General features: G+C 39.9%; 1 protein-coding gene across 7 annotated transcripts in view; it reads left to right on the top strand.

Moving 5' to 3' along the window:
* Positions 1-8,165: 8,165 nt before the first annotated feature.
* The window catches only part of kiaa1549la (KIAA1549-like a), a 115,337-nt gene continuing 98,232 nt past the window's right edge, over positions 8,166-25,270 (top strand). For 4 of the 7 annotated variants that reach the window (XM_082538627.1, XM_082538629.1, XM_082538628.1 and 1 more), the window contains exon 1: positions 9,737-10,234. In XM_082538627.1, coding sequence (XP_082394753.1) covers positions 9,994-10,234 — 241 coding nt within the window. In that variant the 5' untranslated portion in view covers positions 9,737-9,993. Of the gene's footprint in view, positions 8,332-8,638; positions 8,729-9,736; positions 10,235-25,270 lie in introns of those variants that run through there. The other 3 variants (XM_082538625.1, XM_082538624.1, XM_082538630.1) reach the window with 3 other exon arrangements.

The raw sequence follows: 25,270 nt of genomic DNA, 5'->3' as shown, positions 1-25,270 counted from the left end.
CATATACTATCATATATTGTACATATATTTATTAGTTTCAGATGTAGCCATTCTTGTATTTTGCTTGTTTACATTATTGTATTTTGCACAACTCTGTTGCTTGTGAAGCTCGCACACAAGAATTTCACTCACATGTGCTGTACCAATGTACCTGCACATGTGATGTGACAATAAAAGTGATTTGATTTGATTTGATATTTATAATTTCAATACGAGTTGACATATTTATACATACAATGGGTGATTGTTTTTTTCAATATCATATCCTTCCAAAAGTAATTTTCGAAGTGTCTTTATGAACTTGCCAATTCCTGAGCATTGCTGTAATTCTGCAGTAAAGCTATTCCACAGTTTTACTCCATAAATAGTTACACAAAAAGTTTTAACATTTGACCGTGCTTTAAGGATCTTCAGATTTAACTTACCCCTTAGTTCATAGTCTCCTTCTCTGTCATAGAACATCCTCTGTATATTTCCTGGTAACATATTATATCTAGCTTTATACATAATTTTTGCCGTTTTGTATTTTATAAGATCCATAAACTTCAATATTTTTAATTTCAAAAACACGGTGTTAGTATGGTCTCTATATCCAGCTTTATTAATCATCCTGATTGCTTTTTTTTTAAATTTTACATATTGGTTGAAGTGACGTTTTATATGTGTTTCCCCAAATTTCCGCACAGTATTCCAAATATGGCAATATAAGTGAACAGTAAAGTACCCGGAGTGATTTGGAAGGCAAAAAATATTTAACTTTACTCAGTATGGAGACACTTCTTGACAGTTTAGCTTGTAAATACTTTATATGAGGTTTCCAGCAGATTTTGTTATCTATTATCACACCCAGAAATTTTGTATCCGAAACTTGCTCTAATTCGACATTATTTACTAATAACTTTGCTTCGGCATCTTTTTTATAATTTCCGAATAACATAAATGTCGTTTTTTCCTAATTTAATGATAACTTATTTCTATCAAACCATGTTTTCAGTTTAATCATTTCTTGTGTGACAATTTCCAAAAGCTGCTGTAAGTTCTCTCCAGCACAAAAAATATTTGTATCATCTGCAAATAGAATAAACTGTAATATATCTGATGTTCTACATATATCGTTGATATAGAGGATAAACAGCTTTGGTCCCAATACTGACCCCTGCGGAACTCCACAAACAATGTCCACACACTCTGATTGATGTTCCCCAATTTTCACAAATTGCTTCCTGTCTCTCAAATAACTCTTTACCCACTCTAACACCACTCCTCTAATGCCATAATACTCCAGTTTATCAAGTAATATTTCATGATTAATTGTATCAAAAGATTTTTTTAGGTCTATGAATATACTAGCTATACATTGTCTTTTATCTATATTGTTAGTGATATTTTCGATCAATTCTATTAATGCCAATGATGTTGATCTATTTGATCTGAAACCATACTGACTATCTGTTATTATTTTATGTTTGTCTATAAATTTGTCGAGTCTATTAATAAAAATTTTTTCCAGTATTTTTGAAAATTGAGAAAGTAGAGAGACAGGCCTATAATTTGTAAATTGGTGTTTATCACCATTTTTGAACAATGGTGTTACTTTAGCTATTTTCATTTGTGTCGGGAATGTACCAGTTTGTATGGACAAATTGCAGATATGTGTTAAGGGTTTAGAAATGCCCTCTATAACTTTTTTGACTATTTCCATATCTATATCATCAGAGTCTGTAGAGTTTTTTGTTTGTAATTTCCCAACAATATCAATGATTTCCTTTTCTTCTACTGCCGTTAAGAACATTGAATGAGGATTGCGATCAATGAATCTGGTTTCTTTCTCTACCGAATCTGTCATATCAGGAATTGTTTCAGCCAAATTTGGCCCAACACTTACAAAGAATTTGTTGAAGTCATTTACCACATCGCTCAGATTAGTAATATTTCTATCATTATTTGTGAAATACGAAGGATAGTCTGACTGTCCAGAGCCCTTTTTAATGATGGTATTTAATGTTTTCCAAATCCCTTTAGTATTATTTTTATTCATAATCAATAATTTCTCATAGTATTCCTTTTTACATAACCTCAAAATACTCGTTAATTTGTTTTTATATTTCTTATATTTATTTTCAGCTTCTATACTTCGGTTCATTATAAATTCTCTGTATAAGGTATTTTTCTTCTTACATGCATTTTGCAATCCTTTTGTAATCCATGGGCATTCTGCATATTTTTGTTTTTTACTGTATTTCCTTACTGGGCAACGGCTATTATATAACATTTTAAATTTTCCTAAAAAAAATCTCATACGCTTTATCAATATTTTTTTCCCTATACAGCGTCTCCCATTCTTGCTTGAGCAAATCATTTTTTAAATGCATTTATTGACTCTTCTGTTCTCATTCGTTTGTATTTTACTATATTTTCCTGTGTAACCTTCCTATAGTTTTTATTATACACTATAAAAACAGGTAGGTGATCACTGATATCATTTATTAAAAGACCACTTATGGATCTATTTTCTATTTCATTTGTAAATATATTGTCTATTAAGGTTGCCGATTGTGCTGTGATCCTGCTGGGTTTAGTGATCATTGGACAAAGTCCCAAGCTATACATGTATTAATAAACTCCTCTGTCATTTTCTGTTTGCTTGGATTTAATAAATCTATGTTAAAATCCCCACAAATGAATATGACTTTTTGGTTTGTCCTGGTGAATGTTTTATCTACCCACTCCTTAAAAATTTCAGTATTTGAACCTGGTGTTCTATATATACAGCTTACAAGTGAGTCTTTAAACAGGATTTAAAAGATAAAATGGAGTCTGACGCATGGATAGCGATGGGAAAGTTGTTCCACAGGTTAGGTGCAGCCAGGACAAAAGCACGGTCATCCCTAGATTTAAGTCCAGATCTAGGCTGAGCCAAGAGTAATCGGGCTGAAGACCTGAGGGCTGCCCAGGGACATATGGACTAAGGAGATCAACAAGATAGCTAAGGGCTAATTTATTTATAATTTTAAAGGTGAGCAACAATATTTTAAATTCAATACGATATTTTATGGGTAACCAATGCAAATCAGCATGACCGGGGGTGATAGATATCACGTGATTTCATTGTTTGCATGGAGCTATATGCAGTTATATGCAAATAGACTCAAAATGTATTTTTCTCACTCATTAACAAAGACTGATTAAAAGTTTAGGTTGCAAAACTAAAGTTCAGAAAACAGTACAATATGATTGAATCTGATCTGTCTGAACAGCAAGGCTTAACACACGTAGTTTAATAGTACAATGAAAAAAGTTATAGACAAAGAACATGTACAGTACCCACCTGGTGATTCAGGGTCAGGTCCCACACTTAGATTGTCCTGTATTTAAAACAAAGAAGGTAAAGTTAAGGAAGAAAATAAAATGCACAGGTGTTCTTGTTTTACTGCATACACTTAAAATGGAAATTAATAATGTTATAAAGGTAAATCAGTCTGCAAAAAAAAGAAAGAAAGAAATCAACACAAAGACAGTGACCTGCAAGCACAAACTCATCCTTTCTTTTTAATGTCAGCTTGTCCTTTAAAACATCTCTAGATGGTGTGTTTATTGAAATGACAGATGAGTAAATGGGCATAAAAATGCATATCAGATGGACATGAGAACAGGACAAGAAAGTGAAATTATTCTACATTATTGTGTACATTTCTTTCGTTTTAAAGGTCACGATGATTATATTTGCCACATGTTTTGTTTACTTTTGCAAATAATCTGAACGACCCTCAGTACCTACAACTGACAGGTTACCAACATCAGGACCTTTGTTGATTCATTAAACAATGAGCTAAAGCTAGAGGTGACTTCAGGCTTTCGTGCTGACTTAAACACACCTTTGCTGATTAGTAATCACAGACATCTACAATAGCTCTGTTCTAGGATGCCCTCTGGACCCAGTGGAGGTGGTGAGTGACAGGAGAATGGTGGCTAAGCTGTCATCCCTGTTGGACAACATCTCCCACTGAGCAGCTCCTTCAGTGGCAGGCTGCAGCACCCACGATGTGGGTCTTTCCAGGTCTTTCGCAGGTCTTTCCTCCCCACTGCTGTCAGACTCCACAACAAAGACTTCAACTGATCAAACACACACATCCACACATGTGCAATAGCAATAACACTAAGTGCAATACTCTTTCTGGCATTGTTGTATTATACTCATATTGTATATAGCATTCACATCAGTGTGAATGTGTATGAATGTTAGACAGTGAGCACTTAACAACTTAGAAAAAAACGTGCTTGTGTGATTGGGTGAATGAATTAGTTGTATAAAGCGCTTTGAGCGCTCAGAGTAGAAAAGCGCTACAGTATATAAGAACCAGTCCATTTACCATTTACATCAGCCAGGTTTGCAGTCACTATCTATGCAAATGAGAGATCACCTCTGAGGTTACTATACCACCAGCCTCACTGGAGGCAGACAGGTGGGGGTGGGGCTTAGTTAGTGTCTGTTTATTAGAGATTATTATTGAAGTGCTGCCTGTCGCAAAGCTATGTATTCCTCACTGAAGAGTCCTTTTGTTGCACAGGCTTTGAATAAAAATGTTCTGCAACTCATAAAATACAAGTCAAAGAGTGAAAGGAAGGTAATGTTACAGCCTACCTTTGGCTTATTTGGGGGGCTTCAGCTTGGACTTTGTGCAGGACAGGTGCAGTGACTGCAGGCCCAAATATGTTGGTGGTTGGTCCACCTGGAGGTATGGGTCTCTGTGGTTGAGCAGCAGGCTCAGGTTCACCAGATATTCCACTACTCTTTCCACCTACAAAAGATTAACCAACATATCTTATAGTGACACGATCTTCTAAAATAATACAGCAATGGTAGAAAACAAAATGTTAAAATTGCATGCCAAACCATGCTACCCTTGTAAATGTGAAGTACAAGCATACTTTAACAGCTATAAATAAGTGGCAAATCATCTTACCTTTGTTAATAAGACCTAGAAACATACTCTGGTACCGAAGAGTGATGAAATGGACACAGAGATTACCGTCAGACGTAGCACCTATGCAGTTTAGTATCACGTACTGTGTGCACTTGCTAAATGGCAAGAATGTTCTGACCATTTCAGAGAAAAAATATTTATGACTATCAGGGCAATCAAGTACCATGAACTGTAAATATACTCAGCTGTACCAGAGTAATATGTGCAGGCACAGAGAACAGCCAACATGTTTACAGTGGAATTATAACATTGCAGTAATAGTTTTCACACTCTGAACATGGATTTGCAGAGACAGACAAGCTAAAGCATCAGCTGCCAGCAGGTTAATCTCACCTGGAGGACTGGAGCGTCTTGGTGCACTCTGGGGTTCCTACAGCTACACCCTACAGATGAACATACAAGTTAAATCTTTAATTCGTTGGTTGCTCTGCCTCTTTCTTTGATCCGGAAAAGCAAAGTGCATGCTGACATTTGGATACTGTGCAGACAACACAACAAGGATTCCATCTATCAAGCAGAAGAACACTCGCTGGCCTGAAACAGAACTTTTTTATGTGATGCAACTCTGCAGGTATTTGTTAGAGCATCAGATCTCAGCCCACCACGGAGCCTGCGCCCTGTGCCAAACCAAACCTCCTGACTTTATTAGGCAAAAATTTAGATAGAACAAACAAACACACGAATATCCCTTTCCCTTTGAATTTTTATTACCAATGAAAAAATGTGATTAAAAATATGATTAACTGCTGTAAAGAATTATTTGTGGAAAGGTTGTCATTACTAACAATGGTGCACTTTCGCTACAACAACTCAACTTGTCACCTGGACCACAAAAGCCGTCATTAGTGAAAATATTTTATCACTGAACCCAATTAGATCTTCTTCTTTGGCTTCTCACCAGAGCGGATCATCTGCCTCATCTCACCCTATCCTTAGTGTCCTCTTTGTCACACTACGTCCATGAATCTTCTTAGCAGTCTTCCACTTTTCCTCTTGCCTGGAAAGTCCATATTCAACATCATCTCCGCATCGCCTCTTGATTAACTTTTATTAACTAACTGCTCGACCTGTTAGTTAATATGTTTGAATGAATGTTTGATTGAATGTTTAAACTCATCTACATTCACTGCTTCTGCTTCTTCATCTTTCAGCCTGTCACACTCATTCAAACACATCTATTTTGGGTTGCTTCCTCTTCCCTCCAGAGCATGCCACCACCTCTCCAGTCTCTCTTCCACCTACTCCCTACTCTTACTACAGATCACAATGTCGTCTGCAAACATCAGCGACTCCTGTATGACCTCATCAGCTACATTGCCTATCACCATCACAAGAAGGGGCTGTCACATCTGTCACTTCTACACCTCATTGGTGTTTCACTGCCCTCAAACATGTACTGCACCATCCTCACATACTGTTCTTCCTTGTCACACTTGACTTCTTCATACAGCACCACAGATCGACTCTTGGGACCCTATCACATGATTTCTCTAGATCCACAAAGACAGAGCGCAACTCCTACTGACCTTCTCTGTACTTCTGCATTAATACTCTTAAAGCAAACATCATGTGTGTAGTGCCTTTATCATGAAACGAAGACATACTACTGGTCACTGATCATCACCTGTCGTGTTACCTTAAGTTCCCATAACTTCATCAGCATCAGCCTTCTGTAGTTTCTACAGCTCTGCACATCACCCATAATGGCTGCTGTATTTCTGTAGGTTTCTGTAAATGCAGCTAGTTTTGCACTGAGTTATCACTCACTTCTAAACTGATGATGTCTCTTAAACCATAAAACTTAGCATTTTATATCAGTGTTTGCATCTTCTGGATATCTCCTTCCCCTACTCCTTGTAGTTTAAGTGCCACAGTTACTCCATTGCTTTTCTAATAAAGGTGCAAAAGTGTGCAAACAGAATGAACAAAACATCAGATTTTTCTCTGTCAGAAAAAAGCCAGCAGTTGCACTTTTAATTTATTTATTTGTGTGATTTGAGCTGTGTGCAAACAGGCCTACCAGGTAGCTTCTCTGCAGGCCTCAATCTGTGCGGGTTAGATGATGATATATACAAATGCATGGTCCTGGAGTATGACTGGCGGGAGCTCTTTCACTAAAGTAAAACTTCACTATTATTTCTATAATAGAAATAATAAATATAAAGTTTACAGCATCTTGTCACTGGAAGTTGTTTGCACTGTTTATATATTTATATTATTTACTGTAGGTATGGGTGAAAAAAGCTTTATGTTGTGAAAAACTGATATCTGAAAATTAGAATTGTTGTGCCTAATTTTCTTGATCTTTTTACATATATTCCTTTTGAAAATACTGAAATTTGTATTTCTATTACAGCGAATTGGGCACAGAGGGAACTGTAACGATGGAGTTCACTTTGAGGCCGTTCCTCCGGCTGCCACCAGGGGTCGCCTGCTTCCAGCTGAACTCAGCCACAAACACTGCCCGTCCGGGGTTTCGGTCCTCTTTCGGAATAATGCGGGAGTTAATCTACTACTAATACAAAAGTTTCATGTCTCATCTCAGTTTTTAGACGGGGGGATAATTAGTCTGTTAGATCCAGTGTGTTCCTGTCATTTCCAGCGTAATTACACCAAACACACAGGCTGTTTCTACCTGCAGGAAGATGCGTCAAGGTGGCCGCAGTTAGCAGAACACGACCGGAAGTGAGCATCTCGGAAAATCTAAACTTGTATAAATTGGTTTTACAAGAACAAAAAGTGTTAAATGAGTAGCTGGACCAGGCAAGCCTTAAGGAAATTGTAGCTTTATCATCCTAGAACCACGTTTCACCTCCGGAACTCTCTTTTTGTTACATACATATTATATTTAATTTGTCACTGTCATACTATTGACTTAAACTGGCTATAGCTTATTTATTTCATTATGTGTCATTATTTGGAAATATAATGAAAATAAACAAATACGTTATTTTCAAGAAGTGTATAAATTATCTGGCATATGACAAAAACACATGTATAGTGTAGCTGTTGGCATGATGACATTGTTTATATCATTTAGATTATTTCTTTATCTTGTCAAGGTCCATGTCATCATTATAAATTGTTTAAGCAGTACATTATTTTATGTTATTTTATTTTATGTTAAAGTTTTTTGTGCTTTTATTTTGAAGGTCAAGTTTGTTAAAAGTGGCGCTGGTTTTCCTTTTTGGGGAGAAAAAAAAAGGAGAAAACACCTGTAAACACGCAGCAAGAATGGTCTTTATTGAAAGTCATGTTACATGGGATGGACTTCAGATACACACGGTTAAAAGAAAGCTCAGAAGAACGGCGGCCAATTCCCTTTTTGGAGCATGCGACCAACGAGGTCTTTATTGATTTATCGTGTTTTGTTGTTTATTTTAGATGACACATTTGGCGTTTTTTTTTTTTGCTGGTTTGTCGATAGCAGCTCGTGAAACGCAAATCTGCCACACGTCTGTTCGACCAAATCCAGTTAATCTGGAACACCGGAAACCCATTTGCGTCTGTCTGTGCTTCGAGGGAATTATATACAGATACGCATAAAATCTGATAAACCTCTTTAAAAGTTTCTTGATTTCCCCCATAAATAAGTTTGTAAAAGGACATTTTTCTTTACTCTGGAAATTCTTTCCCAAAACATTTCAATGCAGGATTCTTTGAGTGTCATTGCTCTCCTAAAAGGTCTCTGAAGGTCTGGCCTGCGACCCATTTTAACCTCAGGGTGCAACCGACTAATAAAGGTAGGTTTAATGTGTGGAATCTCCCAGGAATGCAGACTTCTTTTCAATTATTTGGATCTAATGCATTTGAGGTATGTTTGTACCACAGATTGTTGACCATTACTCTGAGCTTTAGGCAAAATATGCAATTTTTAAAATAGACCGTATACATAAAAGGGAAATTTTTAAAATTTAATAGACAGAACACCCAAATCAAAATATGCACAAAAGTTAAGGGGGGAAACAGCCTGGTGTCTTATTTGCTACAGGGACAGAACACTTGGTCCATTGCGAACTGCGCTACACTCTAGTGCACTGAAAACCTCCAGTATACCCTCTATCCTGTATGAAGTAGGCTGGCTCAGCAGGCTGCAGCATCAAATATATTCTGACCTGCAGAGGGAAATGCAAAATGTGACCAAGTATTCTGCTGAATCTTAACTGAGCAGCAAAAGAATATCTACTATAAACGCATTGCTTTTAATCGAAACCTTCTTAAATCTGGGCAATAGGACATACCTGCAGTTGGGATGTCTTGGAGCAGGTTATTTACCAACTGGAAGGTTGGTGATTTGATTCCTGGCGGCTCCAGTCTGTATGCCAAAGTATCTTTGGGCAAGATATTAAAACCCCAGTTGCTCCCAATTCAATAGCGATAGCAATCAGTTAGACGTAGAAAAAAGGTGTTTGTATAAATGTAAATATGTGTGAATGAGGGGTTCTGTATAAAGCATCTGAAACGCTCAAGTAAATCACTATATCAAGAAAAATCACTATATAGCCCACTGCACTTGTGGTGCAGTGGGCTATATAGTGGTAATATGCTGGTAACCAAAATTGGTTGCATAAAAAAAGACTTCTTCTTCTCAATTTAAAATTTCAGAAATTGACTTTAAAAAAAAAAAAGAAAAAAGAAAAATCTGAAAAGGTAGTAGCCTGAAGAATAGCTCGTGTATACAAAGTGCACGTGGTTTTATTTTGAAGAGAACTTCGGTTGATTTCCGGGTCTGTATCTGTGCATTGACACAGCTGCCAGCAGATATGGAGAGCGCCTTGCGGACGCAGTAGGGACATCAGACTTCACGCAAGCACACAGAAACTGACACAGCCAGACTCGCAAAAGGAGAAAACTAACGCTTCTTTGTTTCCTCGTCGACCTTCACAGCCTCCAGCAGGCTCATGGAGAGCGGAGCCCTGCTTGTCCGAACCGGGGGCAGGTTGATCGGATGCCTTTCATCCCAGCAGCGCCGTTAGATGTTTCCCATTCAGGATTAATTGGTTAACCAATGGCTCCCAAACATGCGCGCCTCTCCAGCAGCGGTGGCCCCGGGGTCGGAGGGGTAAATAAGAAAGAAGACCCCTGCTCTTCCTCCTCGTCGCTATGGATCCTGGATGCGGGGATGGTGGCCGTCTACTCGCCGAGGATCGGGAAGAGGACGCGCGTGCTGAATGGAATGGTGGCCCGGTGGTTTGTGACCATCGGCGCGGTGCTGATGCTGATGATGCAGAGCTCCCTGGCCGCTGACGGTAGGACCCCGATGCTCTCTTTTTCCTGTCACCGAGAGGAGCCCTGTATTCTTATTTTAATCACGTAAATAAAGCATAAACCTCGCGATCAGCCGCCTGAGTCGCGCTAATGTTTTGAATCCACTCTCGAGCTGGCTCCATGAAAACAGCGATGAAGAGCCAGTGGAGAGGAAGACCTAATGAAACTCTGTTAGACAGGAGACGAGCTGCAAAAGCAGCAGCAGCTATGTTAATGCACCCGGAGGTGTTGTGGCGATTTCTGAAGGGGTTCCTGTTGTTGTTGTTTACATTTACCGTATTGATTTATTTGTCTGACTGATTTTAAATCTCTTTATTTTGCGTTTGAACCGTCGGTGTAGTGTCACAGAGGCCCTAACCGATGTCACGGCCCCAAACAGGCAGCCGGAGCGCACTGTGGACCGCAGCGCTGCGCTCACCGCGGCCGCTTCTTTGCGTTAAGGAGGAAACTTTTTATTCATTCATGGAAAATTGGGCCCCGAGGTCTTCAGCCTCGATTAAGATCCATAGGGGACGTTTCGTAGTCGGCACAAATTAATAATTTAGGATCTCTATGTGCTCACAGACATCCGAGGATAAAAAGCAAAAAATAAAAGCACCAGTCCTCATTCAGAGAAGCAATAATTAATGCAGGAAGCTGTTTCTTTATTACTGACAGCAAAGCCTCCGTGTAATCCTTTGGGATATGCATATACTGGAAATTACTGTTTCAGTCCCTTAAGAAGATGCTGTTTCTTTTTCTTAAGGAAATAATTCAGGCCTTAAGTTGGGTCATTTTGTGTCAGAATGCCTTCATACACTGACATGTTCCTGGGCTTTGGCTGGAACGACCGCGCAGGCATCACTGCTCATCTGTTAGTCATGTTTAGACTGATTACAGGTTTGATAAAATCTTATAAAAGAAGAGAATTAAATACACCGAAACGGACTTTGGACGCATAGCAACAGTAAACCTCGTCTGATAAAGGGAGAAATCTGCAAAGCTGTGCTTAAAAAGTCACAAACAACACAATTAGAATTTATTTGCTCCAGTCAGATCCAGTGGAGATGAGAAATAAACGGCCATTTCATCCAATTTGCAAAACACATTTTCTAATTTAATCGGACTTTTTTTTGAGCTTTTAAATCTTTAAGTCAAGTCTGTTCAGCTGAAATAATCCACAACACGTGTATTAGCTACAGCTGAGATGTGAATGCCTGTACACAATAAATATTGTTAAAATAAAACACAAATGTGCCAACACACAGCCCGTCTGAACCGCAGTTTATTGGTGGTGCTCACAGCTCCGAGGGTGACATTTGCAAAAATGTCAAATGTCCTGTCGCTTTCCAGGAATAATGAGTCAGTGTGGCCAGCCCCAGTGAGAACAGTATTAAAATATCTTTTCAAACTTTCAATTAAAGTGACACACGAATAATTATAATAAATATGTCGGCCCTCTCCCAAGATGGCATGTACACTGTAGCAGTATCTGGGAAAAGACAGTTAAAAAAAAAAAGAAGATAAGGAATAAATGAGCTTCAGCTTAGATAAACTCATTCTTCTGAGGTGCCAACCATATTACATCAGACAAATACAAAGAGAATATGCTTCTTGTTATAATTAAATGCAGCTGCAAATTTATTTGAACTGTATTATTCATCTGTTCATATTTGCCTTTATCGAAAGCAAATAACGTCCCATGAAAATTACAATATAAAGTAAGCCTACTGGACACGATGTCAATGTAAAAGCCCCAAAATACAGTGCAGTGGTGTAATAATGTGAACATTCAATGTAACGTTTTGGTGCGGTTTCTGTGTTTGAATGGCAGGTTTCCCTGAAATGTTGTGCAACAGCGGGCAACAGGCATGTAGTTGATATTTCTCTGCTTTAGTGGCTACGTAGGAAGTGCTACACAATTAGTGCCAACATGTGTATACAAACCCTAATTTTCATTTACATGGCTCAGGACCTAATGAATCAGATGTCACTGGTGCAATGCGTGGGTAACGACAGAGTGCACCTCTGTTTCTGTATTTTGTACAAATGACAACCTCCAGGTCTAAAAAGCAAAGGTAGTGCTGAAGCACCAAACTGCAGTTCCTCTAATGGCCACTTGAGGGTGGCTCCAAAAGTGAGTGGGGAAAAAACTCCTGTGGGAAAATATTAAATGCTATCATTAAAACGCGTGTTTTACAGCGCGCTACAAAAACACAAGACAGAAATTCTTTTACAAATAAAACTCGTACATTTAGATATAAAACACATAAAGTTAGGGGTACTTTGACAGGTGTGTCAGGAGAAGCACCTGCAGTTAGTTTGGGGTTTTTCACATATTTTTGTTCTTCAATATTGGTGAGTGAAATTATATTATAATAATCTGTTACCCATGTGTTTTTGTCTGTGTATAGTTGTTGGACATAGCTTGCTAAAGAAACTCACAAACATTAGCCGATAACTTAGCACTCTACCCTGTTTTCCAGATATACAGTCATTTCTAGCTCCAAAAACCCCTGACGGCAGCAGCCAAATTGTTAACAATGAAATTTCAAAATGCAGCAACGATTGCTAGATTTAATTGCATTTAAATCTCTGATCAAAAAATCAACAATTTGTATTAATAAAACCAGCAAAGCCCTAAAAATCTCTAGAGTTTCTTTTGGAGAGAAAATGGTGACCAGGTTGCTCCATCTGTGAGCATGAAGAAATAGTGTGAAGTGTAAATTTGATTTAAAAAAAACAAAACAAAACAAAGTACTGCAAATGTATTCAAGCCCCAGTGTATTTTGTGCAGAAGGTGTTTCAGCCTCACCAACATGGGAATCACGGCAGTGAAAATTGCCTTCAGCTTCTACTTCACAGAGTTTCAACAAGTTAGACTATATTGACAGCCTGTGTTCGACAAAGGCCTCAAACAAACCACACAAATCAAACAATCAAACTTAAATTATAGGACTATAGGATTTACTGCCATCTTTTATATACAGTGAATGGTTTTGTCTCACTTCCACGATGTTGCCACACCTGCAGCTGACAATGTTGCTCTAAAGGAGTGACCTGTTCTGGTCTAAGTAGTGCATCAGAAAAGATAACTTCATACGTGTTCATACATATATGGTGATGTTATGGGAGATCAGACGCAGCACATTCCCCGGTACACTCCTCTTCCTCATTTTTCCCTAAAACGAGTAATTAAAGGACAGGTGTGAATTAATGGAATAGTTTAGTAGCAGCTCTGTTGGCTTGCTGCTGGTTTATATTTGCATAATAATTTAAGCGATTGTCTGACTGACTTGCACACTCAGTGCCATGTAGTTAAAGGAAGATTGTCCCTCTCTCTCTCTTTCTCTGTCTCAGTGCCACTTTACCAACCTCACTTCCCGATCAAACTGGAAAATAATGAAATTCGGGCTCATCTTAATAACAAATGCCGCCACTACTCAGGGTGTGATTAGAGGGTAATAAAGAGAGACTGCACCCCTGTGATAGGAACATCTTCATTAGATGCATAAACCTGTTGTTGGGTAAAGATTTGAGAAAATGGAGACGATTGCCAAAGTATTTAGCAAAAGAGAGTTTATCTGCCCAGCCTCCCCGGTTAAATCAGAGCAAATCGCCCACTTGCTCTGGATGATATATCCTCTTTTATGTCATGCTGCTGTGCCACTTAAGAGTGAGCTGTTCCATAGAATGGCTCAGGGAGATTTGACTTTCTCTCTCGTACCTGGTTACTCAAGCCTTTGGCTGTTTTCATTTTTTTTTTTCCCAGAGAGAAAATGTTCCCATTGTATTTTTGTTTTCTGCATTTAGAACAGAAAAAAGATGCTTTGAAGGCTGATGCCCAGCTGGTGTGTGTATGTGTGTGTGTGTCTGCAGGCTCATACAGTATGTGAATGTAGGCGTTTTCTTTAATAGGTCTACAGAGATCTTCATCCTCAGTCAATAGCTGAGATCTATTGGTCCACGTTACCATGGGAACAGATCTGCAGCTAGTACTTTTTCTCACTGTGTGTCTGTTTGTGTCAGTCAGGGATTGAAAATAACATCTGAGTAAGTGCCAGGTTAGAGTCTGTTGCCTAATGATCGGCGTCTGATGACACACCAGCGGAGATGAAACGCTCCCCGTGCTGCACTGTTTCAAAATCAACTCAAACCTTCTGCTTCCAGCTGCTAAACATCCGGTTTTCTGGTCGTCTGAGTCACTGCATCCTGCTGCTGTTGTTTTCTTAGTGTTTAACATCATATGCGACTGAATCTCTTTCACTTCAGGATGCTTCACAAACAGCAACGTGACAGCTGATGTCAGTTAGCCGTGTCTTTTAAACACAACACAGTTTCATGGACTGAAGGCAGCTTAAGAGATTGGGCTTCATTTGTTCGTTGTGGCATCATGATACATGTTCTAACCTTTTTCACGGGACGGCTTGGTGAATTTTCATGGCTGTTCCTTTCAACTTTAAATGGATCCAAGCCAGCTCTTGTAAAGTGTAACATCTTCTTATGAACATTAAAATCACACACCTGCTTGATGTTCTGCAGATCTACCACATTCTGCAGAAACAGCTGTAGCTCTGTGATGTCCTGTGGTGCCTGGCACCAGATCCTTAGGTTTTAGTGAGTTGCAGGGTGGGGCCTAAGAAGGTCAGACACTCATTGTGTTGGGGATTGTCCTGCTGAGAGAGACAGCTGCCATCGGGGAGTGCTGTTGTTATAATATGGGTTGATTGGTCTGTAGCAGAGTTATAATTCATAGTATGTGTCAAAGTACCAGATGTGATCAGGATCAGAGGTTTCCCATCAGAATATTACATAGCAACAATAAAAAGATCAGTGTTATTAACTTTACATGTCAGGAGTTTTAATTTCGATTTGCTCGCTCAGATACAAATATTCAGAAAACCAAAAGCTGCTTGGTCATTTCGGATCATCTTTAAAACGCCGTGTCTTGGTGACTTGGGCATTAGATGGCATGCTTATATTTTTTGGTCTATAAATAGCTGAATCAGATAAAGTCCGGGAATCTAATAACCAGGAGCCGGACTGTGAGGAATTGAATGTCTGGCCACAGAGTCATTGATAAATTCTGATGCTACCGATCATGTATCTGCTGTCATCAATTAAAGCAATCGATTGTGCTGATTACATAGAGGGAAACTGGGCTCCTCCCCGCCTCCTGTGGCTTCAGAGAGAGAGGAGGAGGAGGAGGAAGAGGAGCTGGCTGAGCATCAGAGCCCTCACAATCAGATTAAAAGTTTGTGGTGCTGCAAAGGAAAGACGAGACAGAACGAGGAGGAGGAGGTAATCAGTCGGTCCCTTAGTGAGGCTGATTTAAATGTGACTTTAGGCTCAGTGCAATTTCAGCTCAAAGCAAAGAATAGCGTTCAGATGGAGAGACTGCTTTTATTAATACTGCTGCTTCACTTACGTCAGTGAACTTTGACAGAGCTTTGCAGCCCCGTTACCCACTGTGTAACAATGACACATACTAAATCTGTGGTGGCACTGAATAATAAATAAGATAAAATCTATAAATATTTATCTGTAGCTTTATCAAATGTGAAAGGAGAACGACTTTACCGTGTATTCTTCTTCTGCATATGTCAATTTTTAGTACATTTTACTCATAATTGCGGTGAATTCCGCCCGCTTCACAGAGCACTTAAGCTCCGAGCTCGTGTTTAATGCACGGGGAATGTCGGATGCGATACCTCTGAAAACTCTGATGACGGCTGACAGATGAGAAGGCTTGCTGCGCTACAACCTGCTGTATTTGATGCCAGTTACTTGGCTTCATAAGGATTCCTGCTCACACACGATCGCTCGGTTCATCCGTTTAGAAACCCTGACAAATCAAATGAACGGCAGCACTGCACGCTCCAATGTGTCCTCTTCAGCTCTCAAGTAAATAACATTTCCGAGATTCAATCCAAAGAGGTTTGCAAAGCCACAGTTCACATCTGCTCAATTTATTTGGTGTCAAAGTATGTCTCATAAGAAGTATTAAAAAAGGGGATGTAATCAAACATTGGGGAAATGAAAACCGGTGCTTCAGCAGCTTTGCTCCAAGGGTTTTGAATCCTGTAGTTATAACAAAAGCCATAATCTATAGATAGGGATGTAAGGAGGTCAGAGGGAATGTTTTAGATAGCCTTACACTCAGATTATTCCTAAACTGTATAAAAAAAAAAAAGATGGATGTAGACAGCATGAAGTTGCAGTTTTACATGGGACTCAAGCTTTTTACGCTTCCTGTTGGCTTCATTCTTCCTGGACGGTTGCCGCTTGGTTTTAAAAGATGGACTTTTGACGTGAAAGATAACCATCAACAAAATATAAAGAAACTCAGCAAAGCCCTTAAAACCAAATCTGAGTAGAATTTTTGCCTTTTAGTTCAGCGATCCCCAACCTTTTTTGCACCACAGACCGGTTTATGTCCGACAATATTTTCACAGACCGGCCTTTAAGGTGTTGCGGATAAATACAACAAAACAAAACCAGTACCGGTACCCCCCCAAAAAAGATTTATTCATAACACAAGGGAAAAGACCCAGGGAAACAGAGTTAATGATTAAAAAAACGCTAAAAACTGGTAAAAACCCTGGAAACCACGAGTTCCACACCTGAGCCTCAACTCTTGCGGCCCGGTACAAAATGACCGGTCCGTGGCCCGGAGGTTGGGGACCGCTGTTGTAGTTGACAGGTAATTCTGCAAAAGGAGCTTCCTTCTTTTTTGTGTAAAAGCTCTGAAATTAGCTCATGAGTAAAATGAATTTCCATCATTAAGTACCAAAAATGTTCCCTGCTTCCAAACAGGGATAGAAAACCACTGCAGTGGATGAGACACAATGACAAGTATGAAAAGGTCATTTAAAGATGCTTGCATTGGGTCTGCATAGTTGTAAATGAAATCCCAACAGTCCCAGATTGTTCTTGCCAACTTAACCTTCAATAACATATGAAGGTTTTCTTAGCCCAGGTCATAGCTGACCTTGAACACACTTGTGAAGGCATGAAATATGAAAAGTATGTAAATGTAAAGGACATCCTCCCTTTGAGCCAACTTTATTGTAAAGGCTGGTGGGACTTCTCGGCTCACTGTCAGAGCTGTATGCCCGAGATGACCTTATTAGCAGAGGCTTCGATTTTAATAGTTACTTCAGCCCTTTGGGAGGTATTAGCAGATATTTCATCAAAACGAGTGACAACAGTTGGAGCAGAAACCCGACTCACAGCATGGAGGACAGGGCCATCAAGACTGCTCTGGCCTCAAGGATTAAAGTTTTGAGTTGTAGCTTAAATTAACACTGCTGCTGCTCATGCTCAGACCCTAGCTGGCTGTCTTTGCATCATAATGAGACGGTAGCTTTTCTTTGCTCTGCCCCCCCCCGTATCTAAAGGGCACAGGTGATCAGAGGTGTGGCAGCACATCTAAGAAGAGGATTCTGCCTGCAATGGATCCAAGGCCAAAGATCCTGCATTTGGTCCCAGAGGCTGGAGCGGTGTGGGAGTGGAGGTGGGGTGAGGGAGTGGGGTCACTGCATCATCCGAGCACATGTTCTCAGCATTAAAGCAGCAGTGGCTCATTTTGCATCGCTCTGCTTGGCTGCACTCCATTCTGTGCTTCTCTGATTATGCACTGCTGGAGCTTTTCACACCGACAAGGAGAAAAAAAACACAACACAGATTTAAACCAGCACCATGGTCACTAAATCATGAGATTAAAAAGCCAGCAGAGTTTTAAAAACTGATAGCATTATTTTTCAAAGTAAAATGCTTATTATGGATTTGCCAAATATTTTCTTGTGAGTCCTTTTAGAGTTTTTTTTGTCATTCACGATTATTTTGTACCACTGAGGCTTCTTTTTAGTGCAGATAGAGTTTGTAGTGATGCGTGCTGTCATGTTAAACGTCTCCTCTGGCTGCGCTGTCATACCTCTTACTGTTGCCAGGCAGAAACGCAGCGCAGCTTCAAGGAAGTGCTGATGAACTCTAATGATATGACTGACACAGCTCTATTTTAGCTGTGCTCTGGCGAGTGTTTTTGTGACTGTGAGCAAGCTAACCAGGCCAAACATCTCTCACAGAGAGTCCTTATCTGATCTGTCCTTCCTTGACGCGCGCGCACGCACACACACACACACACACACACACACACACACACACACACACACACACACACACACACACACACACACACACACGCACGCAGTGGCACAAAGTCACATTCAGTGCAGAGCATCAGTGTACCAGACAGCTCCTTTCTGCAGCACTCTGAAGTTAATAATCTATTTCAGGAAAGAGCGCGAGTGTGTGTATGTTCGAGGGAGGAAGAGTGACTTGACATGAGAGAGAGGGGCTTCATAGGCCGACCATAAATATTGCCTCAGCTTGTATATTAAACACATTATGCATGGAAGGACTCTCTGAAATCTTACGGGTAGGCAGAAGCTCTTTTTGGATAAATTGATTTTATAATCCCAATTAGCCACACTTTGTATTTTTCTAATCTTGTGGGAGGTTGCATGTTTCTCCGTTGGTTTGTTTTGCAGAAGCTTTTTCCTATTATTATTATTATTATTATTATTTCCCCCCCCCCCACTCAGGGGGAAATATCCAAGCAATCTCAGAGGGAACCAAAATGTGTCATTACAAACCATGTGAAAATGATCAGACCGCTTAGTGGCCAGAAAAGTAAACACAGGAAGAAGGTGCTGTGTTCTGGACTGTTAGAGACTCTGGAGAATTTACTGACCTTTTCACATCTGTGGTACTCTCCTGCATCCCAGACTGCAAAGTATATGTGCTAACGGGGAGATGCTTAGTTCAAACTTGCAACATACACCATTACCAAAACCCCATTAGAGTTTGTTAGGAACCAGACTGAGACCACGTCCCGCAAGGGTCTCGGTGCAATTGTTTTGGTCCGAACACAAATGTGACTGTGTTCACATCTGCACTAATGAACTTAGTATATACTGGACCTTCGTGCAGCCCTTTATATTAGGGATACCAGCAGTCACTAACACCATGCAAAGCTAAGAGTAGAAAAAAATTGCCTGAAGCCTGAGCATCTGTCTCCGGGATTATTTGCAGCCCCAACTGGTTACCTCACGCTTGCCTGAGCCTCGTTCTGCCGGCTTTTGTTTGTTCCTGTGAAAAGGAAGCTCAAACAGCTTCATAATTTACATAAATCAAATTTCAAACAGTAATCAAAACTAGTAATAAAAGATCATCAACTTACTTTTAACAATAGAATATATAGAAAAAAACTGAAAAGCTGGATCAGAAGAAGAAATGCCTTGTTGCTAAAAACGAGCCCTTTTGCACTGATTTAAGTTATTTCATCTTCTCTAGATTTTACCTCTTTACAATAGAGACATCTGTGTGATCATGCAGCGTGCTTATCATGCTTCCTCACTGTGGTCATGTGATGTGGGACAGGTTCTGCATATCGATTACTTCGTGCTGCGTAAAGCATCTCTGCAGCGTCTGTAGTATGAGACGACAACTGTTAGCTGGTTAGTTTCCCCAAATTACACATAGATCCAACATGTGTGTGTCTGTAACTTTAAGAGACCAAGAAACCACCTGAGGGCTAAAAAAACGAAGCCAACTCAAAAATGAGCCAGTAGTCCGTACCTGTAAGGCCTTGGTCACATGTAGATGTAGCAGTCAGAGAGCACAAATCTCCAGCAAGGTAGCTCAGAAGGCAGTATTTACTTTTAAGGAAATAGGATTGTGTTTTTTATTTTTAATTTTGTTTTCTTAATTCTTTTTGGAGGTGCTTTGAGACGTTTGTGGTGAAAAATGAAACTTAAAAATCAGGTGGATTACACAAACACTATCAAGGAGTATGTAATGGATTATAAGTACTGATTTGTTGATAAGGAGACATGATTAACTTGAGCTTACAGTATATCTTGAACTAGCAGCTCTTTCTTTTGACAATAGCCTCTTTAAAGACATATTTTAGGGTCAATTTGAAACAAAGGCAGTTGTAAAATATATCATCCCCTATGTGCCTGTCTGTTGTCAATACAAACAAAGACGGTAAGAAACGGTTTTAAATGGCTCTATACAGCATTATCACTGACCTTTAGATACCTTTCTACATGCTGAAAATACACACCACATTTGTGAGAATCACAGTTTCTAAGTTGGAAGGCTTTGTGTCAGGTTTCAACCAATAAATCACCCCTACAGTGTTGTACAGAATTAAGTCAAAACTTTTCATGTTTGCAGACAGAATGATGACTTGCATGCAAACACTACTAAAAATATTACCTCCCTTATTGGAGGTAACATGCTTGTATGTTAATCATACCTCACCTTTTTGTTGTCATGTGGTGCTTGTTAGATTTTTGGGTCCAACACCTATCACTTTTTTTTTAAAACACTTGCTTCTCTGTGGAAACTGGGCTGAGAGTTAACACTGCTTATAAACTATTAGATGAACTTGTAGCGTCCTGCACACTCAGTTGTTGAAATGTCCTTGAACATTAAAGGGCAGAGCATGAGGCGAGTATAACAAACATTTGCAAGCAGTCTGATGGACACGGTTCACAACTGAGTAAATTTAGTAAATGATCCAAATATGAAATGTCAGTCATTATTTCATACCTCAAATGAAACGAATGGATTTTTTGTCCCCAGATCCCATTTCTGATTTCCAAGGTCAGGAAATTAATTCAGTAAAGGTAGCCAGAGAGAAATATTGAGTGCTGGTGGAGGTTTACTTTTTTAGGGGTTTTGTATGGCAGCATGATTGAACTGATCAAAATAAAAAGCATGTGGCGTGACCACATCAACCGCCAAGTTTCATGAGGTCTCGAAGCCTTGTACATGCAACAAATAGATAAAACTGCCTCTCGATGGAGAGCGCACCCTGCTGAAGAGATGAAAGGTAAATCCTGAGATTGGAAATTTCCCCCCGGACTTGGCAGCAGACAAGTATGGAAACAGGTGTTTTTTTTTTTTTTAAATATCAAGTGATGGTAGAGAAAACATCAAATCTGGGCAGACGGAGAGGGAATGATGCTGGCTGATGGCCTCACTTGATTTAGCTTGTCATTAGCAGCACTGTCATCATTAGGACTGTAATGATCATCTAATGAAAATAAGAATGAAAAGCAAAAGATTTAACTCGTGTGCAAAAGGTAGAAAGGGAAGAAACAATCTATCTGGCATCTACTTTTAGAGTCAGCCTCGGGGCTTGTTAACAAGAAGATTTATTTTCTGTCACTAAAATAAAATGAAATGTACAAACTACTTTGCTTTTGTCCATGCTCCCTGCTGTTCCTGTAAGGATATTATGCAACCAGACCGATTGTGGAGTGTGCCTTCAAAGGCCTCTGTGTTTTTCCGCCGTTACCCACTCCATCGTCTTCATGTTCGTTTGCTTTTCTGTTTAAAATCAACTGTGCAGAAAATGCAATCCAGCTTGTGATATCCGTGAGAAATCAATTTGTTCAGATGAACTACTACAGTATTTATTTATTTTTTAGCAAGTTGTTGATGAACTGCTTGTACTGCAGGAGGTTGTTTCAGGCTCCAAACCGGCAGACAGGCAGGGATTTATTTCTGCTGTAGCAACTGAAAAAGGAAAAAAATGGGGAGAGAGGAAACAAAGCAGGTGAAAGAATGAAAATTTAATCAGGCTGTGCTTCTTAAGGTTTGACTGGGAGAGGGTTGGATTTATAGCTGCTTGGCCTTCCCTCTTTCAACTCACCATGTATCACTCCAGCTGCTCACCTCCCTCCTATCACTCACTCACTTCTGTGTGTGTGTTTGTGTGTGCATGCAAGGGCCTTTCCATTTGTGTTTCTGATGTGTCATTTGGCCTTGAAGCCAATGATGTGTATGTAACAGCCACATTTTGTTCACGTCTAAGGATGCTGTTCTGCTCTTTAGTAAGCTTCATTCACTTCAGCTGTTGTCTGAGCAATCCTGGAAAAGTGGCCGTACAGAACAATAACCTACTTTTGTATTTGTGGCCAAAGTCCATCTGGCAAAGATATTCACGGTGTTAATCGTTGAGATCTGGAGTTTCCAGCCAAAAGAAAAGGGTGGTCAGCTGACAGATGTAAAGCAAACCTCGCAGTTTGCCAGACCTGTTTAGAAGATAAATTGAGGGCACAATGCTTACCCAAACTTTTATATTGCAAACATCCATCACAGTTTAATGCAGTTCAGTTTTCTTTATATAACAACAGTCATTTCAGTGCCCTTTATATTGTACGGTAGAGAACAAAGAACCCCATTTGATGCCCTGTAAACAAGCATTTGGCAACAGTGGAGAGAAAGAACCCCCTTTTACAATCTGGACAAGAATCAGGAAGGGGGTTTACAAAGTTTACAAACTGATGCTTTTGTGAATTTAGGTCGATATGACACAGTCACATGAATGATTTTATTTCATTTTTTGATCAGGTAAGTTATCAGTTCAATCCAGTTTTATTTACATAGCATCAAATCCCAACAACAGTCGCCTCAAGGCAGGGCTGTTCGATATAATGAGAGAGATAGATAGATAGATCGGATGATGATGATATGAAAACGTCTATCGTTTCATTTTGCGCTATGGATTGTTTCATTGTGTCGCAAAATAAACTGTTTACAGCAATATTTTTTTTCATCGTTTTGATGGTCACTGTAGAATTAAAGTTCTCTCTTTCTCTTATATTTAACCTCCTATGATCACATTTTGGGTTATTTAGACCAAAACAGTGAATTTTGCTCTACAAGGGCCTGATATCCACTTACATTATACTGTCCTATCAAAATTTTAAACGAATATCCTCATATGTGGCTCTTATTTTTCTTAAAAACAAATATACAGTGGGGCAAAAAAGTATTTAGTCAGCCACCGATTGTGCAAGTTCCCCCACTTAAAATGATGACAGAGGTCAGTCATTTGCACCAGAGGTACACTTCAACTGTGAGAGACAGAATGTGAAAAAAAAATCCATGAATTCACATGGTAGGATTTGTAAAGAATTTATTCGTAAATTAGGGTGGAAAATAAGTATTTGGTCACCTCAAACAAGGAAAATCTCTGGCTCTCACAGACCTGTAACGTCTTCTGTAAGAAGCTTTTCTGTCCCCCACTCGTTACCTGTATGAATGGCACCTGTTGGAACTCATCATCTGTATAAAAGACACCTGTCCACAGCCTCAAACAGTCAGACTCCAAACTCCGCCATGGCCAAGACCAAAGAGCTTTCGAAGGACACCAGGAAAAGTATTGTAGACCTGCACCAGACTGGGAAGAGTGAATCTACAATAGGCAAGCAGCTTGGTGTGAAAAAATCAACTGTGGGAGCAATCATCAGAAAATGGAAGACATACAAGACCACTGATAATCTCCCTCGATCTGGGGCTCCACGCAAGATCTCATCCCGTGGGGTCAAAATGATCATGAGAACGGTGAGCAAAGATCCCAGAACCACACGGGGGGACCTGGTGAATGACCTGCAGAGAGCTGGGACCAAAGTAACAAAGGTCACCATCAGTAACACACTATAACGGCAGGGAATCAAATCCCGCAGTGCCAGACGTGTTCCGCTGCTGAAGCCAGTGCATGTCCAGGCCCGTCTGAAGTTTGCCAGAGAGCACATGGATGATACAGCAGAGGATTGGGAGAATGTCATGTGGTCAGATGAAACCAAAGTAGAACTTTTTGCTATAAACTCAACTCGTCGTGTTTGGAGGAAGAAGAATACTGAGTTGCATCCCAAGAACACCATACCTACTGTGAAGCATGGGGGTGGAAACATCATGCTATGGGGCTGTTTTTCTGCCGAGGGGACAGGACGACTGATCCGTGTTAAGGACAGAATGAATGGGGCCATGTATCGTGAGATTTTGAGCCAAAACCTCCTTCCATCAGTGAGAACTTTGAAGATGAAACGAGGCTGGGTCTTCCAACATGACAATGATCCAAAACACACCGCCCGGGCAACAAAGGAGTGGCTCTGTAAGAAGCATTTGAAAGTCCTGGAGTGGCCTAGCCAGTCTCCAGACCTCAACCCCATAGAAAATCTGTGGCGGGAGTTGAAAGTCCGTGTTGCTCGGCGACAGCCCCAAAACATCACTGCTCTCGAGAAGATCTGCATGGAGGAATGGGCCAAAATACCAGCTACTGTGTGTGCAAACCTGGTAAAGACCTATAGTAAACGTTTGACCTCTGTTATTGCCAACAAAGGTTATGTTACAAAGTATTGAGTTGTATTTTTGTTATTGACCAAATACTTATTTTCCACCCTGATTTACGAATAAATTCTTTACAAATCCTACCATGTGAATTCATGGATTTTTTTTTCACATTCTGTCTCTCACAGTTGAAGTGTACCTCTGGTGCAAATTACTGACCTCTGTCATCATTTTAGGTGGGGGAACTTGCACAATCGGTGGCTGACTAAATACTTTTTTGCCCCACTGTAAGTTAAAAAAAAAAAAAAAAATCAGGTAATTCTTTGTTTTTACATTCGTCGGGCCCCAATATGCCCAAATATCAAAGAGAAGTTAAAAATGTATGCCGTGGAGGAGTTCGGGTCTTAGGAGGTTAATATAACCACACTACTGACGGACAAGCGACGGTTTGTATGCGTTGTCATTAGCAACAAGATGTTAAAACCATCGTGTGGCTCCGTCGTTCCACATAAACCTTTCACAATAAAGCTGAAGATCCTGTTGAGAATTTTTTCAAAATAAAATGAATCACGTAGTATGCACGTTACGGACGACAAGCCAAAAAAGAGCTGTCAGGAGCTAAAAGAATAAAGCTTGGAACAGGCTTTTCCGTGTAATAAATACTTACAGAGAAAATTGCAGCCGTTTCAACTTATGCAACACTCGACTCCAGGTACATGACACCCAGCTGAAAACATTTCACGCAAGTCGAGTTGCCTGAGATTCACAGAAAATGTAAAATTTTTGTGATATATATCGTTGTCAGGACGATAAATGTCTTATATTGGGAAAAGAGATTTTGGTCATATCGCACAGCCCTACCTCAAGGCAACCTCCCCAAAACT

This window comes from Aulonocara stuartgranti (genome assembly GCF_965226115.1).
Source record: "Aulonocara stuartgranti genome assembly, chromosome: 7".
NCBI classification, from domain to species: Eukaryota; Metazoa; Chordata; class Actinopteri; order Cichliformes; family Cichlidae; genus Aulonocara; species Aulonocara stuartgranti.
This window is presented reverse-complemented; position numbering and strand designations above follow the sequence as displayed.